This window comes from Plecotus auritus (assembly GCF_963455305.1).
Source record: "Plecotus auritus genome assembly, chromosome: 8".
Classification (NCBI taxonomy): Eukaryota; Metazoa; Chordata; class Mammalia; order Chiroptera; family Vespertilionidae; genus Plecotus; species Plecotus auritus.
In genome coordinates this window covers 132,248,806-132,264,986 of record NC_137782.1, presented here as the reverse complement: position 1 = coordinate 132,264,986, position 16,181 = coordinate 132,248,806, and the positions used below count along the sequence as shown (strand labels likewise).

The following is a 16,181-nucleotide window of genomic DNA, read 5'->3' as shown; positions in this document are numbered from 1 at the left end:
TTACAACCCTGTGTCTGATCATATCAAATGCAGGCGCACGTGATTTTATTCTCCCAGACAACAAAGTGAAGCCAGGGTAGCCATGACTCATTAAAATGTCCTCAGCATGTCTCTCATATGTAGCCACACTTCCCTTGTGTGCAGGTACTTATTGTCACTCAACAATGTGTTTCAATTCTTTTTGCAAAAGTGGGTTTTCAGCTCAGGAAAACAGCAGCTATTTTAAGTTGTTTATAGCTCTAAACATCAATGCTCTTGTTTGAACAGATAAAAGTCTTTATTCCCCTGTATGTTTACATAAGAAATTTGTTTACGACTTGTTTTTATATACTTGCGTAGCAATGTTCAAATTTCACATTTTTACTGCATAAGATAGCTTCATGTACCTCTGTTTGCTCTGTCTTCTTGGGAGAGCGGGATAATGACCTGTGGCAAATATACACTGACATGAGGAGGGGTGTGCAATAGGGCAGAGAGTACTGGCAGGAAAAGAGTACTTTCAGATACTACATCAAAGTGGGAACCAAGAAAGTGTCTTCCATTCTAGCAACTACCACTGCTCGGTAACTTTGCATTACCCAAAACACCTCCCTCTCCCACCTCAGTGAAGGGACACCAAGGAGAAACAAAATGGTATCTTGTTACAGATTACTTGAAATGGAAGCCATTCAGGATTCATTCTGACTCAAAAAACCCAAGCACATCCAGGAAAATTACTAGCATGGACAAGGAAAAGGCTAACTGCTGATAAATGTATAGACTCTAAAGGGGAATTAAAGATAGCTTTGTAATATCTGGAGTGTTTCAGTAAATATTCCATTTTAAACATTCATGTGATAGTTTCTCTGTTCCGCTTGGCAGCCTCTAATTTGCTAATTCAGTATTTTGGACAATAGCATTTATTTATTTATTTATTTATTTTTTAATGAGGTTGCCCTGTCATTTTTATCTCCAAACTCTAAGTTAGTGGCTACAGTATCTGGATAGTCTTATAAACCGAGAAAGTTAAAGACTCATGGGGCTCACAAACTTCATCATGGAAACTTTATTTTGGCCCAAGGTATCTACAGTGTGCTGGGCTGAACAAGTTATTATTTTCATACCTCTGGGATGAGATCAACCCCCAAAATCCCCTTCTTACCACAGCACTGCTAAAAGCAAAACTGTTTCTGATCTGGGAGAAGATTTGGCTGATTTAAATCAAAATGATCAATTATTGGTCAGGAGAGTGGGAAAAAGTATTATAAACAAAATTAACATTTCATCTTGAGAAAAACAGATTCTTTTTTTGTTTGTTCCCCTATAATTATTAGCAATCCAAGTTTTATAATTAGAATTTAAGAAGTGGCAAGTCCATTATCAAATGACACTGAACAAGGTGACAACTTATTTTAGAGGTATTTTTAAATATGTATCTCCCAATTTTCTAAACCACACTAAAGACAGGCCAAATCAGTCGTTCACTTATTCAGAATATTAAGGAAGTTAAGAATGATCATTGTCCCTTTCCGTTGTAAGGTTCTCTCCGGAAATGTTCTGTGGATTATATTCTTTACTATCTTTTTTTAAAATATATTTTACTGATTTTTTACAGAGAGGAAGGGAGAGAGAGTTAGAGAGTCAAAACATCGATGAGAGAGAAACATCAATCAGCCGCCTCCTGCACACCTCCTACTGGGGATGTGCCCGCAACCAAGGTACGTGCCCTTGACCGGAATCGAACCTGGGACTTTTCAGTCCACAGGCCGACGCTCTATCCACTGAGCTAAACCAGTTAGGGCTCTTTACTATTTTTAATAGTAACTACTCTTGATCTTAGGGTGGTGATTTTGCCTTTGGAAACAGCTAAATGTCACTCAGAACCAAGAGTGGTAGAAAAAGTAGACTAAGAAAGACAACATATTTTCAGGTGCTGAAAGTGATACCAATTAGGTAATAATAACTGATTTTCTTATACCTTATTACCTTCCTTGATATTATTTCTAAGGAGAGCAGTTTCAAAAATAACTTAAATGATTAGGATAAGTATTAGCTTCCCAACTAAAACCAAGGAACAACACTCAATTAGATGTCAAAATTCTGATGTCTGCTAAAGTAATCATGAATTTTAATCACATTTATAAGTGTCCACTTGAGCCTTATCTCTTGTGATATGTTTTTAAAAACACTGGGAGTTGAATTTGGCAATCTAGTTAATAACTAGAATGCTCTAATTGGAAAAAATAATAATTTGAGATGTTTTCTATTCTTGCACAATTGGAATAAAAGCCAATCAGAAACATATGCTTATATGATTTTCTAACCACTTTGATGTACACCTCAAACTAATACAGAATTGAATATAAACTATAATTGAAAAATAAAAAAGAATAAATTTAAAAATAAGGTATCTAATTAAAAAACCACATATGCTTACAGTATTTATCCATTTTTATATAGCAGATCGTTGATTATACATTTTTTAAAGAACTGAAATTTGATACTGTTTTGTTGTACTCTGTGTGTGGGAGTGTGCATGCGTGGGAGTGTGTAATATTAAAAAAAGGAACATCTATGTTCAAAACTCTGTCATAATTTAGGCTTTTAATTCAGATAACCAAAAAAGAGCAACCCAGCTTAGTAAAAGCCCATTATAATTCTAAAAGGTAAACTCTGCTACAGTAAGAACTACATTAGATAGCTGAAGAACATCAGGATATACAAATCCTTCATAGTCCTCCCAAAGCATAATAATATATACTTAGAGCCCTAGAATTCTATAACCTTAGAGACCATGAAGTCCAAACCCATCATTGTCTAAACAAGGACAGCAGCTCTGGGAAGTGATATGCCTGCTGAAGGTAACTCAGACAATGACTGGCAAAGGTCAAAATGAGATTCCAGATGCTCTGTCCTGTCCAGGCCTCTTCTCCCACTACCCTGCCTCAGATCCTACACTTGTAGAATGAAGTGGGTGGACTAGATGATGACCTCTAAGGTCCCCTTTATAGCTCCTTAAGTCTATTAATTATCAGCACACTACACTCATCTCAAATAAACCCTTTTAGCTTAGGGACGATGCTATATATATCAAAAGGCCCCATTTAATGTCTCACTCACTGTATTCCTTCACAGAAAAATAGTTCTCCCCTCTGAGGCCCTACTCCTAAAGAATTTCATGTCATTGTCCCCCTCGGGCTTCCTCCATCCAGTCTCTGGCTTCTAGTCTGCTCTTTTCATTAACGGTCTCTATTGAACCAGATGACTAGATAATATATCTCAATGTAATTAGGGTAATACATGAAAAGAACAAATTAGAGACACCTAATTTCTAAACTATACATTCCATGGTTTCAAGAAACTAAATATTTCATTATATTTCTAACACATATGCTTGAAAAAAAAACAAATTGAGAAACGTAGGCATAAAACATTATTCTTATTTTAAAAATAAACATTTCCTTCATTAGTTTATACATTTTTTTCTATGTCCAGGAAAAAGAATACAATTTTTATCTTCAATAATATTCCTGTCCATAAAGGGGCAAGCCAAGTCCCATTTTCACTGCTATTCAACCAGGAAGAGCTTGTGAAGGAGGTCTTTTTTTTAATCCTTAGCAGGAAGGCTTGTGCCTTCCTCAATTTGGAAATGATCCATTATCCTCATAGAGGCCTTTACTTAGCTCATGTAGCTTCAGCTGGCATGGGAAGTGTTTCAAGTCAGAAGGAAGACTGAAAGATTCAAACTTTTTCTCTGATGCCTTTCAAAGGCTGCGCTCACATTGCTGAGGTCAAAGCTTGACCTCCAAAGTGCATGCAGTGTTTTGCAGACTGTTGTTGCTGTTCAACTTTCTTTTTCCCTCCCTTAAAGTGCAAATGTGAGGAAGAAACAAAAGTACCAGGTAGAGAAGCAAATGGACTTGGAATTTTATTTGTACAAATCTGACCAACTAAGAGTTTAGTTTCCCTCTGATCATGGACAATGGCACTCAAGGAAGAGAACCACAGTGGGGTTCTCTGTGCCCACCTTTTCAAAAGGGTAATTGTTAGAAAACTGCTTTCCATGTAAGGAAAAAAATACACTTAACTCAGTAAGGACATATACAGAGGGTGACCATGAGGCATGTTGTCGTGTCAGTGGAAGGTCCTTTATTTATTTTATGAACAATATTCTAAGGTTAGTGAGGAACTATGCTTTGTTTTATTTTTCAATCTAGGAAGCCAAGGAAAACCAACTGAACATTTCATTGGCTGCATCCTTCAATCAAACATCAGAGAGAAAGAAAGGTAAGTAGCCAGAGTCAAATTGTGCCTAGCTTGTCAGCACACTTATTTCTGTTTATCTGCAAATAAACAACATGCTTATTCTACAAAGACAGAAGACCTGCTGAAAGCTTATAGCAACGCACAAGTCTACTCAAAATGATTCCATATGTTACACTGTAGGATCGCAGTGTAAAGTTATACAAGGGAAAGAGATCAAAAACCCTGTACAGACACCTGATATCAGACTTGAAACGCCAAGTGGAAACAGAACTATTCAGCGTCTTCATTTATACACAATTTACAGTATTTGATTCAAAATAAAAATCACAAGAAAAATACATCTGTTTCTGCTACAATTCCTTCCCCTCCCCCAACCACCCCCCAATGAAAAGTCTTCTAATAAAAGGTATCATATTATCACCATTGTCTTGTTTTGGTCTAATTCTGAGATCCCGGCTTGGGATGGTTAACATGAAAAGGAATGGCAATATTTGGGATTTATATCATGTACATATTTATCCAAGGATCTCAAGTACTTGCAGTCACATCTCCCGATCTGAGAAATTGCGGTTCAATGGGAGCCAGAATGCTGGATGAATGCTGGACAGGTTGCATGGGGTGTAAAATCCCTTGGCTAAGTCTATGATCAAACAAGGTCAAAGTTGGTTGGCTAGAGCTGGGCTCACTTTGTCTTTTCAAATATATACCATCAGTCAGTCAGTTTTAGCCTTTCTTAAACCACACATCTGTCTCCAGGCTACTGCCTAGAGTTAAGACCAACCGAAGAAGCCATGTCTTCATAATAATGCAGCAGGATAAAAAGCGAAAGCAGAGAAACACATTCATCAGCATCTGGCCAAAGGAGACGGGTCGGGAGGATTGATTTGGGAGGCCATTCCTAGCAAGAATGAGGCAAAGGTGTCAGTTCACTAGTTTCAGTTACAGTTAAGCTTTTGGTGGAGTTGGTTCCGTCTGAGGTGAAGCTCATGGCATCTAGTGCTTGATTTAAGATAATGCTATTGAAGAAGGGTAATGAGAAAACACAGCAAACAATCAGGGAGGAACTGGCCAAGAAATATCTGGAGGGCCAAAGTGATTTTCTTTCCTTATCATTTCTACAGGAGAAGGCAAGGGGTAGGAGATAAGGCCTAGAGGGCCCCTTATTTGCAGATTTTTAAAAAAATCGTTTTTCTTATAATTCCGTAATGAAAATGTATATTACGGTATGAAGGTTACAGAACTGCATCTGCTACTGGGTCACGGCTACAGGTCTATGAGCTGATCCACCAGCAGTAAAGACCTGGCTAGGTTGGGAAGACTGGACTCAGAGCTCCCACTGCTGTTTCTAGAGTGCCCACCTGGAAGTGGAGAGATAGGAATTCAGTACAAAACAGAGGGTTAAGGGTTAGATGTGCAGAGCAAGCAAAGGAGAAAAACCAAACTAAAACCAAACCCTACAGAAGCATCAATTTACATTTGCAAACTCTTACATGTTGATTTTTTTAAACATATAAATTAGGTATCCGCCACCTCCCATAAAAGGTTCAGGCACTGTGTGCACACCATCCTGTAGGCAGGACACCTTTCTAATGAATATATATATTTTGCCTGAGAACTGCTGGCTACATACTAACTTCTTGACAACATAGCGTCATCTCCCTCATAGAGTAAAACTCAGTAATCTTGCTTTGGGGAGAAAACAGTTATTAAGACCATTGCAATAAAAACATGCTTTAAAAATATGTATGTTTTGTGGCATATTCAAATGATTTGACTCCATCAAAGAGGAAAAAGTATGCTCCACAAACATCCAAAAGATGCAAATTATATCAAAGCACCATTGTTAATCTCTTTGGGAAGAATAAATATTATAAATTGTTCTAATCATGATAAAAAATGTTTGGTGCTTTTTCAGATATATGCCTTCAGGTTTCCACTGACTGAAAGATCACTTATTTTTGGCTTGGTGCTTTGAAAAAGCAACTTTTGGTCAAACGAATACTTTTCTTCTCTCTAAAGAAACACATGGTCAGGCTTTAAGATACCTTTATCAGTATCTCTATTTGTATCTGTATCTCTACCTATCTGTACTGGTCCAGCCCACAATGATTGTCATTATCCCCAATATCCTTCATTAAATGTTGCTCTTTTTCCCCCCTTTGTAAATAAGGTACATCACTATTTTGTAGAGAGCTGATGTCAAGCTCTTTTCCCAAACCTCTCTTTCTTACCTTGTGGGTTTTTGGTTATCAATACAGGAATAGGGTCAAACTCATCTTCTGCCACCTTGTCCGAGCCCTCAGGGACATCAAAACCTGAGATGAGATTACTATCTTCTGCAGCTTAATACAGAATGCAAGTACACAAGCAGAAACAACAGAAGCAGAGATTAGCAAATGAGAGAACATGTAAGAGGCACAGAGTTCCCAACTGTTCAATCAATGCAGTTTTTAAAGATAAAAATGCTTATTTTCCTGAGTTGAAATAAATGTAGCAAAATTGGAAATTTTAGGTAAGTAGAAGAAAAGGTTTTAGCTCTGGCATGTTAAGACTTTCATAAATGATCAGGGAGAAGGGTTATAAGATGAATTCTCTCTGCTATTATAAGACCGTTACTGTGAGGTATTTCTTCAAGGTGAGTAATTCACAAAAGCACAGAGACTAGTCATTTACCTTCTTTATTGAACAAACAGAGGCCTGACTAGCAATATCTGAAAAACTGAAAAACATGGGTTGGGGTAGTTTCTCCTTACAAAGCAACCGCTATGTACAATGCAAACAAGTGCTTCTGAGAGGACTCACTGCCCTTTGATTGGAAAAAAAGACTTTCATATACCTCTGATGCCTCAGGGAATGTTGGGGCACAAGATCACATGCACTGAGATTCCCAGCAGAAGCTTGTTAGAATATTCTTCTCCCTTCTAATTAAGGCTCTCCTACCAGCAAGTGATAGCTAAGCGCCTATTTTGCAAGTACTGCTCCTCTGTAATTACTCGTTGCCACTGACACACTCCTGTCAGACATACTTGGTTAACAGGTAACTTCTTTCTACATGTTCTATAAAAACATAATCATTTGAATGCTATAAAGGGTAAAAACAAAAGCTCAGCTATTACCACTGCAAAGCACAGGCTAATTATTTTTTCAGTCAACTTGGGGAGGCTTCCTTTTTGAATTTCTTTCAGAAGGACTTCTAAACTGTTCCTTTTCTATGTATTTGCTCCTTCTAGAACATCACATTCATTACTCAAGCACAAAAAGAAGTTTAGTGAATGCCTGCGTACAGTGAGCCAGGCATTGTGCCTATCACTTTCACAAACTACTCATAGAATAGCACTCAATGCAAGCTACTTCTGTCCAGCAGAATTAAAAACCAGTATTAACCTAAGACTAAGAAGTGAAAATGGTAGATTAAAAAGAGAAATCTTGTAAGTAACTGTGACTCAAATGTTAACTTAAATTCAAACTTTTACACATTCAATTTTTGAGGAGTGACGCCTATTTATCACTATCCAAAATGTTACACCATATTTGATGAAACATTTTTAAGTTCTAAGGCCAACAAGTATAATATTAATAAAAATAATAATAATTATAGTCAGTGGTTAATAAACTAAACCATCTACTTGAATTGACTCCAAAGATATGTAGCTCGGACCTCCACCAATCTGTTGTCTAAGCCTTATTATATATTCTTTCTGAGTGGGACCATAACACAGTGGCTGAGAATACTAGCTGAAGTTTTGCACATAAGGAGGTGGTTAAAACACTTCACTAGCAAAGACTTTTTGTAAGAGAAAATTTCAGGTGTTCAGTTCTCCTCTAAGGACACCTGTGGGCCCAAGAAGAAGAAAGCATTTACCTTTATGGGCTGGAGCAGAGATCGCTATGGGGGCAAACTCTTCCAGAAGGTCAGTAGTAGGGTTAGAAAGCAGAGAGCAATCGATCAGGGAATCTTCCCCAGTGAGAGAATCTGAGTCCAGATTAACAGCATCCCAGGTCAGTGATGGCATTAAATGGCACATACAACAATATCACAAGATTAGACCTTAGCCTTTAAGTTATTGCATTTACATGTCATACAAACAAGCCAGGGCATGAGAAAGAAAGCCAAAAGAAACATGTTAAACACTCTGAATTTCATCTACAGAAACATATATTCCTCTTAACCTTAATATATAAGTATGGAAGAATTTTTTGCTCAGAGGTTGTTAGATAAGCAAACATGTGATTTGGATGCCAATAAAACTTTAGCAGCTCAGTTTTCAGCAAATGCCATTTGGGAAAAAGAACTTTTCAACTAAAGAGTTTCACTTAAACTTCCCCTAAACATTCATGGAAAAAAAATCACTATAGAATGAGGTGACCAATTTGACTAAAAGGGGGTTGTCTCTGGCTTATTATTAGTGTAATATGACATGATTAAACAGTTCTTTCCAGACCGCAGATTCCTATTCAAAATAGAATGACCTTGCCCCTTACTAATAGTATTCTTTAAATTTGAATTGTTCCTTTGACACATAATTTTGCTTTTAGATAAAGAACAGAAGACAAAATTCAGAGTGCAAGTATTTTAACACATGAATTATTTTCTGAAAAGTTTTCTAGCAGAAAATAGCCAAGTAAGCACAAGGAAAGGAAACCCTATTAAATTATTTTAACCTGGTGAGTTAATTTTCATACTTCCTAGACTTCTAATTGTTTCTATTCCTAGTTAGGATCGGACATTTTTATCAAGGTAATTATGGACTCAAAAAAAGGAAGGTTATCAAATTTGTATTTATGGGCAGTTAAGGAAGTCTACTTAGAGTGAACTTGGAAAAATTAGGGTGAAATGCTGGAAACAGCAATGATTTGAACTTTGCCTACAATTTAATAGCAAATCACCTATATGATTAAAGCACTGTGCTAGGAACAGAGTGTCGACATCCAGAACATGAGCTCCATGGATGCCAGGGGAGAGACTGCTCAGTAACCTGGAGGAGTTAAGGCATCCTTACAGCTCAGCAGAGTTCTTTAATTAAGAAGGTGGAAGGAATCTGCCACCAGTGGAAAAATCCTGAATATAGACTGTAATCAGAGAAAGCCCAGGGATCACTCTACAAAGAACTCCAAAAACATAATCTGCTTTTTGGCGAGGAAACACATCACTCAACATCTAGAAGCTGGAACTGCAACAATGCAGGGCATCCCTTCTGGGAGGAGCTAACCAGGCTGCAAAATAAGCCCAGGACCATCTGTCGGGTGGAAAGACTGCTCTGAGAGCTCACCACATCAAGCAATCCCTGCCGCTGCAGAGACTCCTGACTGACCTGTGCGGTTCGAGGTCACAGACTCCGTCTGAGATGGGAGGCGCTGGGGCACTGGGGGCTCCAGTCCTGGTATGAGACTCTCAACAGCAACATCAGCTTTTTCTTTTGTAACAGAGCGTTAAAAAAAGGAGAATGGGTAAGGGAAAGGCAATCAAAGGTTCTTTGGACAATTCTGTCAAGGCTTTCTCCTACAGGTTTCTAAAATGCCAGTCTCAGGAGAGGTGGAAAGCACAGAAGTTACTTTATTTCTGCTGCTTTGAGTATCTGGGCTTCACTGATTGAGCAGGTCTGTGCAAAGTTAACCACCGTGGCCAGTCTCAGTGATTCTCAGTTTTTATAGATAAATACAGAGTAAGAGCCATCCAGGAGATCTATTCCATGTCAGAAAACAGACTGAAAGGCACCTTAATATCTTCTGGTAATTTTGCTTTTCTCAAGGAATAAATGTGGGAGCCTTTCACATCCTCTGTGCCTTACAGAGGCCACTAGTCCATCTCTAATCCCATCCCATGATGCAGTGTGGAGGTATTCTGACTGTGAGACATCCCCCAGCTAGAGGCTCATCTCTCTGCACAGTCGTGGCCTCTCTGAGTTCTAGGACTTTGCACCCCTGGAGTATAGGGATCCTGGGCATTTTGTAGGTCTTGCCTGCCCTGCGGTTGGAGCACAAAGAAATGTAAGGACAAGCAGACCAAGCCCCCTCCCCAGTTTCTACTCCTGAGACTTCATCACCAGACATGTGTTGTGTCAGTTACTAACACCTGGCACGTAGAGAGGCCTTCTAAAGAAGACTCTGCTAAAGGTAGGGTCTAGCTTGAAACCAACTTTTTCCGTGAAGCTTTTGTAACTAAGGGTGAATTTTCCCACATTCTTCCTCACTCATAAGACATCACTCTAGAAATCTCAGGATATCAAAACAAGGCAAAAATAACAGTGTTGTGCAGCTGGAAGACAGAGAAAACACTTGATTCAAGTTGCTAACAAAGGAGATTAAATAGCCTTGGCCTCTGGGTTACACAAGGCCTCGTCCAACAGCAGAAGGCTTGGTGGCATTTCCATTCCTCACCAGGGCTATTCACTAGAGATCTGTTAACCAGTTAGATATTCTTGAAATAGACACACACATCATGCATTACTGAAGAAACAGAAGATGATGACTTTACCAATTACAGCATCGGAAGTGCTGCCAAAAGGATCTGTCATAGGCAAGAGGTCAGGGAGCAGAAGAGAAGTGTCAGGAGATTTGAGTCCCTCAATTAGCTTTTCTAGGTCGGGCAGAAAAGTAAAGAGAAAGCAAAATGCAATGAGATATTAAAGCAAGCTGATCATTTTCCATTTTCTATGCAAATACATTTTAGGGGTCAACATTTTGTATCGATTCATCATAAAAGTCATGTTAGTATATTGTTAAAAGAAGGCTTTCAAAGTTTGAAGTTTAAAAAATGATTATTTCCCTAACTGAAGTAGTCAACTCTGTGAGGCATTCAAGACTAGGTTTGCTAGTTTTTAAATTTGAGGTATAATTTACACTGAATAAAAGTAATCAATTTTAAGTGTATAATTTGCTGAATGTTAACAAATGTCCACATTCATAGAAGCACCACTGAAATAATGATGTAGAAAACATTTCCACCACCCCAGAAAGTACCCATGTGTCCCCTTTCTAATCAATGTCTTCCTCTCACCCCCAGACTCTGGTGACAACTGATCTGTTTTCTGTCCTGATAGCTTTGCCCCCCTCCCTCTTTTTCCCCCTAGGATTTCCTATAAATGGAACCATAATGTATGCAGTCCTTTCTGTCTGGTGTTCTTTGTTTATCATAATGCTTTTGAGATTCCTCTACATTGTGGCATGTATCAGTAGTTTGTTCTGTTCTATTGCTGGGTAGTGTTCTAATGTATGAATGCACATTTTGTTGATTCATTTACTAGTTGGTGATGTTTGTTTTTTTCTAGTTTTTAGCTATTAAAAATAAATGCATATGTCTTTGTGTATTCATATCCCTTTCTGGGCTCAGTTTTGAATCTCTCTCTCTTTTTTTACTTGCATTTAGAAATGGTTTATAACTCACCAAGAGAATATAATAAACCATGCTCAAGTCAATGTCAACAATCATTTATTGTCTGCCAACTGAGAGTCTGTGACATGCTATTACTTTTGATATCTTGTGACTAAGAAACAAAAGGATAACAGAAGCCACCAGATTTGTCACACCTGGTAACTTAATGTGAGATAATCTATACACACTAAGATTCATAATTCCTTTAACCCTGATCCATCAACAACTATCCATTTACCTTTAACCTATTAACACTAGAGGATTAACTTAAAACAAAGTAATAAGTCATAGAATTGTGTAGAAAGAAGGAAATTAAGAACTCATACGTCCCGCCGAAACCGGTTTGGCTCAGTGGATAGAGCGTCGGCCTGCGGACTGGAGGGTCCCGGGTTCGATTCCGGTCAAGGGCATGTACCTTGGTTGCGGGCACATCCCCAGTGGGAGGTGTGCAGGAGGCAGCTGATCGATGTTTCTCTCTCATCGATGTTTCTGGCTCTCTATCCCTCTCCCTTCCTCTCTGTAAAATATCAATAAAATATGTTTAAAAAAAAAAGAACTCATACGTCCTTTTGCTTACAAGACTGAGGCCACATAAATTCTTTAACTTGCCCAGTTAAAGGCCAATTATCAACAATTTTTTTCTATCACCAAAATAAAATGCCATTAAGATAAAACTAAAATTAAATTGTTAAAGAAACGACTTGAAATTCAAGTATAAGTATATAACATTAAAAAAAATTTTAAATCCTCAACTGAGGATATGTTTTTATTGATTTTAGAGAGAAAGGAAGGGAGAAGGAGAGAGAAACATCGATCTGTACCTTATGCATCTGACCTGGGAGTGAACTGCAACCTGGGTGTGTGCCCTGACCTGGAATTGAACCTGTGACCCTTCAATGCATGGGCCAATGCTCCAACCAACTGAGCCACACTGGCCAGGGCTGTATATATAACATTTTAATGAATCTGTATTCTTCTAGGCCATCAGGAATTGAGATAAGTAAAGGCTAAGTTGATACTGATTGAGGGATAGAAACCAAATTTTAGGTGACTTGTAAGTTAGGTAATCTATAACTACACAGATGAAATATGAGTAGTTTTAGTTTTAATGAGTTTTAGTGTCTTGGCAAGATCATTTGCTTTGGTATAATTAACACATTGCAGAAAAATACATTGTAATATGTGAAACCAATTTACCACTTTTGGAGTACATGGCATGTAGCTATCTTTGAATTAAATGCTAACATGCTACATTCCTCATGTACACCTGATTTGTATTGAAGAAAGCAAGGAGGTAAAAAAGAAGCTTCTCTACAGCAGGGAAAAATACCCAGGGCACTAACCAAGTATACAGTACAATCACATCAGCATTAATCTGAAACTATATGTGACATTTTATTATAAGATGTTAAAATACCTTTGACAATTTTCAGCATACTGGCGAAAATAAGGTTTTCCCAAAAAGTCTAAATTTTTATTCTGAACTTTAGTTTTGTTTTATTCCTCCCAAAAGCTTCTCTCACTTAAAAAAAAAAAAAAAAGCAATTGTTTCTTTCACTTTTAGCACTCATATATTTGCAATTTTGTAAAGCAATGGGTAAAAAGTAAAGACCCAAAATTACTTGCTTGTTTTTCATACAGCAATTTATCTTGGTGCTAAACAGCAGACTAGCATTCTTCCAGAGTCTGAATTGTAGCCTCTTCCAGGGACTCACTGTGACCAGGGGTAGTTCCTTAAACTTCTGACACTATCTCCTCAACGGTCAAATGGAGAAACCTCCCCACAACTTTTTGTATTGGTCACTTAAATGTCATCATTTCCTCAAAGCCTCTCCCAAGCCCCCAACATTACAGAAACCTTCCGGAGCACTCTGTGCTTGCAGTCCTTACAACATCCCTGAAAGTGGGGAAGGTGTCTTATTAACTCTGTATCCAGTTCTTGGTTCCCTCTAGTTACTACTCTCTGTCACACCTTTGCCTTTCAGCTTCACTGGGGAGGTGGGAGCAATAGGGGATCAACTGGAAATAGTCAGGTACTTCAATAAGAATCTAATTATTTTATTAGCCATTAGCAAAAAGTATGTAAGAGTACTAAAAAGTACATGTGTGCATACATGTGTTGTGGTGAGATGAAATGGAGTAAAGATGGGTTAAGATGCTTGTTTTCTGACCAAACCTCAAAGTAACAGGCTACTCACATAGGTAATCACTGCTGCGTGGGAATACTCAAATCCTGGAACTATGGCAGGGAGGGGGAGGGGACAAAGTAATACCAGGCAGAAAATAGGAGTGAGAGTAAGGCTACAGCATCTGAAGGTGGATGGCATGTGTAAAACCAGCTTCTTTCACTCCTAATACTCTCAAAGTAAGAAAAGGCTCTCAGGGCTGGTCCCCAGGCACCATTATAGCAACATTCATCATTTACATTTGTAGAGTTTAATGTCAGACATTTTCATTTATCGTTCACATAAAACCCTGGGTTTGGAAATAACACAGAATTAAGGACAATGGAGATCAGAGACTATGAGAATGTATGAGTTGCCCAAAGTCATAGACGGGACATGGAGCCTGGATTGGACTTCCACATGCTACCAACAGTGCCTGCCTATATCTATCAACACAGGAGGAAAAATCTTCACACAGACATGGTCCCATGTACAATGGTCAAGTTATAAAAGACATGTTGGCACTGGAAGGAACCTCAAATCTTATCCAACGACTAGCCTTCTAATTTGCAGATGAAGAAACCAGCTTCAGAAAGGTAAAATTAGCTCAAGAGCTTGTGGTAAGAACGCCACATAGCCAGCTAGGACTAGGACCCAGATCTTCCATGCACTAGAGATTCATTCCTTTGCTTTAACTAAGGCCTCGATTGTTTTAAAATGTAGAGCTATCTTAGAAGAGATCACATTTAAAGCTATCATTGTGGGGTTTTTTTGGTCACTGTAAACGAAGAATTTGAGGACATGATATAAAGGGAGGCACAGGAAAGGCTATAGGAGGCTGACAGTCTACAAATCAAAGCCTGGAGTCCTCCCATGTGCTTCAAGGACTGGCCTTGATATCCTTCGTTTTATGAATTCTGTCCTCTCTCTGAAGGTTTTATAAAAATACTCTGAGGCATGTATCATGGGGGTGGGTGGATGGGTGGAAAAGAGCAGTGCAGAGAAGAGGGCGGTGAATTTAGGAAACTGTGCTGGAAGAGTTCTTTAACATCCAAAACCTTGTTCAAGCTTCACATTGGCATATCACGACTTGTTAATATGTAATGAACAGAGACTTTTAAAAATTTTACATGAATCATGAAAAATGACTTCTCTGGATACAAAAGCAAAACCCATCTTCTGGGACAGTTCACAATGAAATGTACAGACACACTCCAATTCTCAATTATACAAGGTGACAGACCAGTAAAACCCAGAAATAATTATTAACTGCATTTTGCAATGATTTAATCTTCCTAAGAAACATTTTACAAGAGTTTCCCATTTCTTCTGTGTTAGAATCACAAGTACTTGACGCCATCATATTCCATTATGTGAAAAGTAGTGGGCAACTCTGGATAGAACAGAATGGTCCAGTTCTGAGGCTGATTCTGATCATTTAAGTTAGTTACCTAATTTTTCTAAGCATCAGTTTTCTCACTTGTAGACAGACAATAAAAACTACTTTAATAGGTTGTCAGAAATTAATGGTGTATTTACAAGAATTAATATATATGTGTGTGTGTGAGTGTGTGTGTGTCTGCGTGCGCACTTGTGTATATCAATTAAAGTGCTTGGTACATAAAAGGAGATTAACTTTTCTTTTAGGATTAGATGAGGGATCACCAAACCACTAAGCCCTGAGATTACAGATTGAAAATGGGTGCAATTCCATTTTCACCTTTAAACCTTATGAGATTAGAATAAGCAGAATTCCTTGAATAAAGTGAAATGTGAGAAGGAGGCAAGAGACCTGGGTTCTACACTAAGTTTGTATGACACTTTGGATCTAAGTTTTCTTACCGATACAATGAAGATAAACTTAAAAGGTCCCATCCAACATAAAAGAAAAAAGCAGGAAGTAGAAACTGGCTACTTAGAAGATGGATTATTTAGAGATGAAACTGGAGATCTGAACTGGTAGTAACTACAGAGGCAGACACTCGAGGGCACCTTGGTAATATAGGTAGGAGGTAAAATGAATGGTCCCAAGGTAGCAGGTTTGGAAAATGTAGAGCTGACTAAACATTCTGTTCAACATGCAAACAGCCCAGGCAGGCACAGCCAGGAGAGTAGGATAAGAAGGTGGGGGACTATCTAAGCGTGCTCCTCATTTGAAAAAAAAGGAGCTTTTTGAGTTTGATCCCTTATTATAAAATCAATACATATTTATTGTGAAAATTTTGGAAAATACATATAAACTAAGGATAAAAGTAAGAACTAACCAAAATGTCACTTCTAGAGAAAAACACACCCTTAAAACTTTAAATGAATATCCTTTTAATCATTCCCTATAAATTTTAATCATTTGATAAGTACTTAAGTATACTCATGTTTTTTTAAGAATAATTTTTAAGAAA

General features: G+C 38.0%; 1 protein-coding gene across 6 annotated transcripts in view; it reads right to left on the bottom strand.

Moving 5' to 3' along the window:
• The window catches only part of AAK1 (AP2 associated kinase 1), a 149,553-nt gene that overhangs the window by 5,084 nt on the left and 128,288 nt on the right, over nucleotides 1-16,181 (bottom strand). For 3 of the 6 annotated variants that reach the window (XM_080684710.1, XM_080684713.1, XM_080684711.1), the window contains 5 exons: nucleotides 10,721-10,822; nucleotides 9,558-9,659; nucleotides 8,108-8,218; nucleotides 6,477-6,587; nucleotides 4,106-5,603 (listed from right to left, as the gene is read on the bottom strand). The exons of 2 other annotated variants lie outside the window; for them this stretch is intronic. In XM_080684710.1, coding sequence (XP_080540836.1) covers nucleotides 5,509-5,603; nucleotides 6,477-6,587; nucleotides 8,108-8,218; nucleotides 9,558-9,659; nucleotides 10,721-10,822 — 521 coding nt within the window. In that variant the 3' untranslated portion in view covers nucleotides 4,106-5,508. Of the gene's footprint in view, nucleotides 1-4,105; nucleotides 5,604-6,476; nucleotides 6,588-8,107; nucleotides 8,219-9,557; nucleotides 9,660-10,720; nucleotides 10,823-16,181 lie in introns of those variants that run through there. One more of the 6 variants, XM_080684712.1, reaches the window with a different exon arrangement.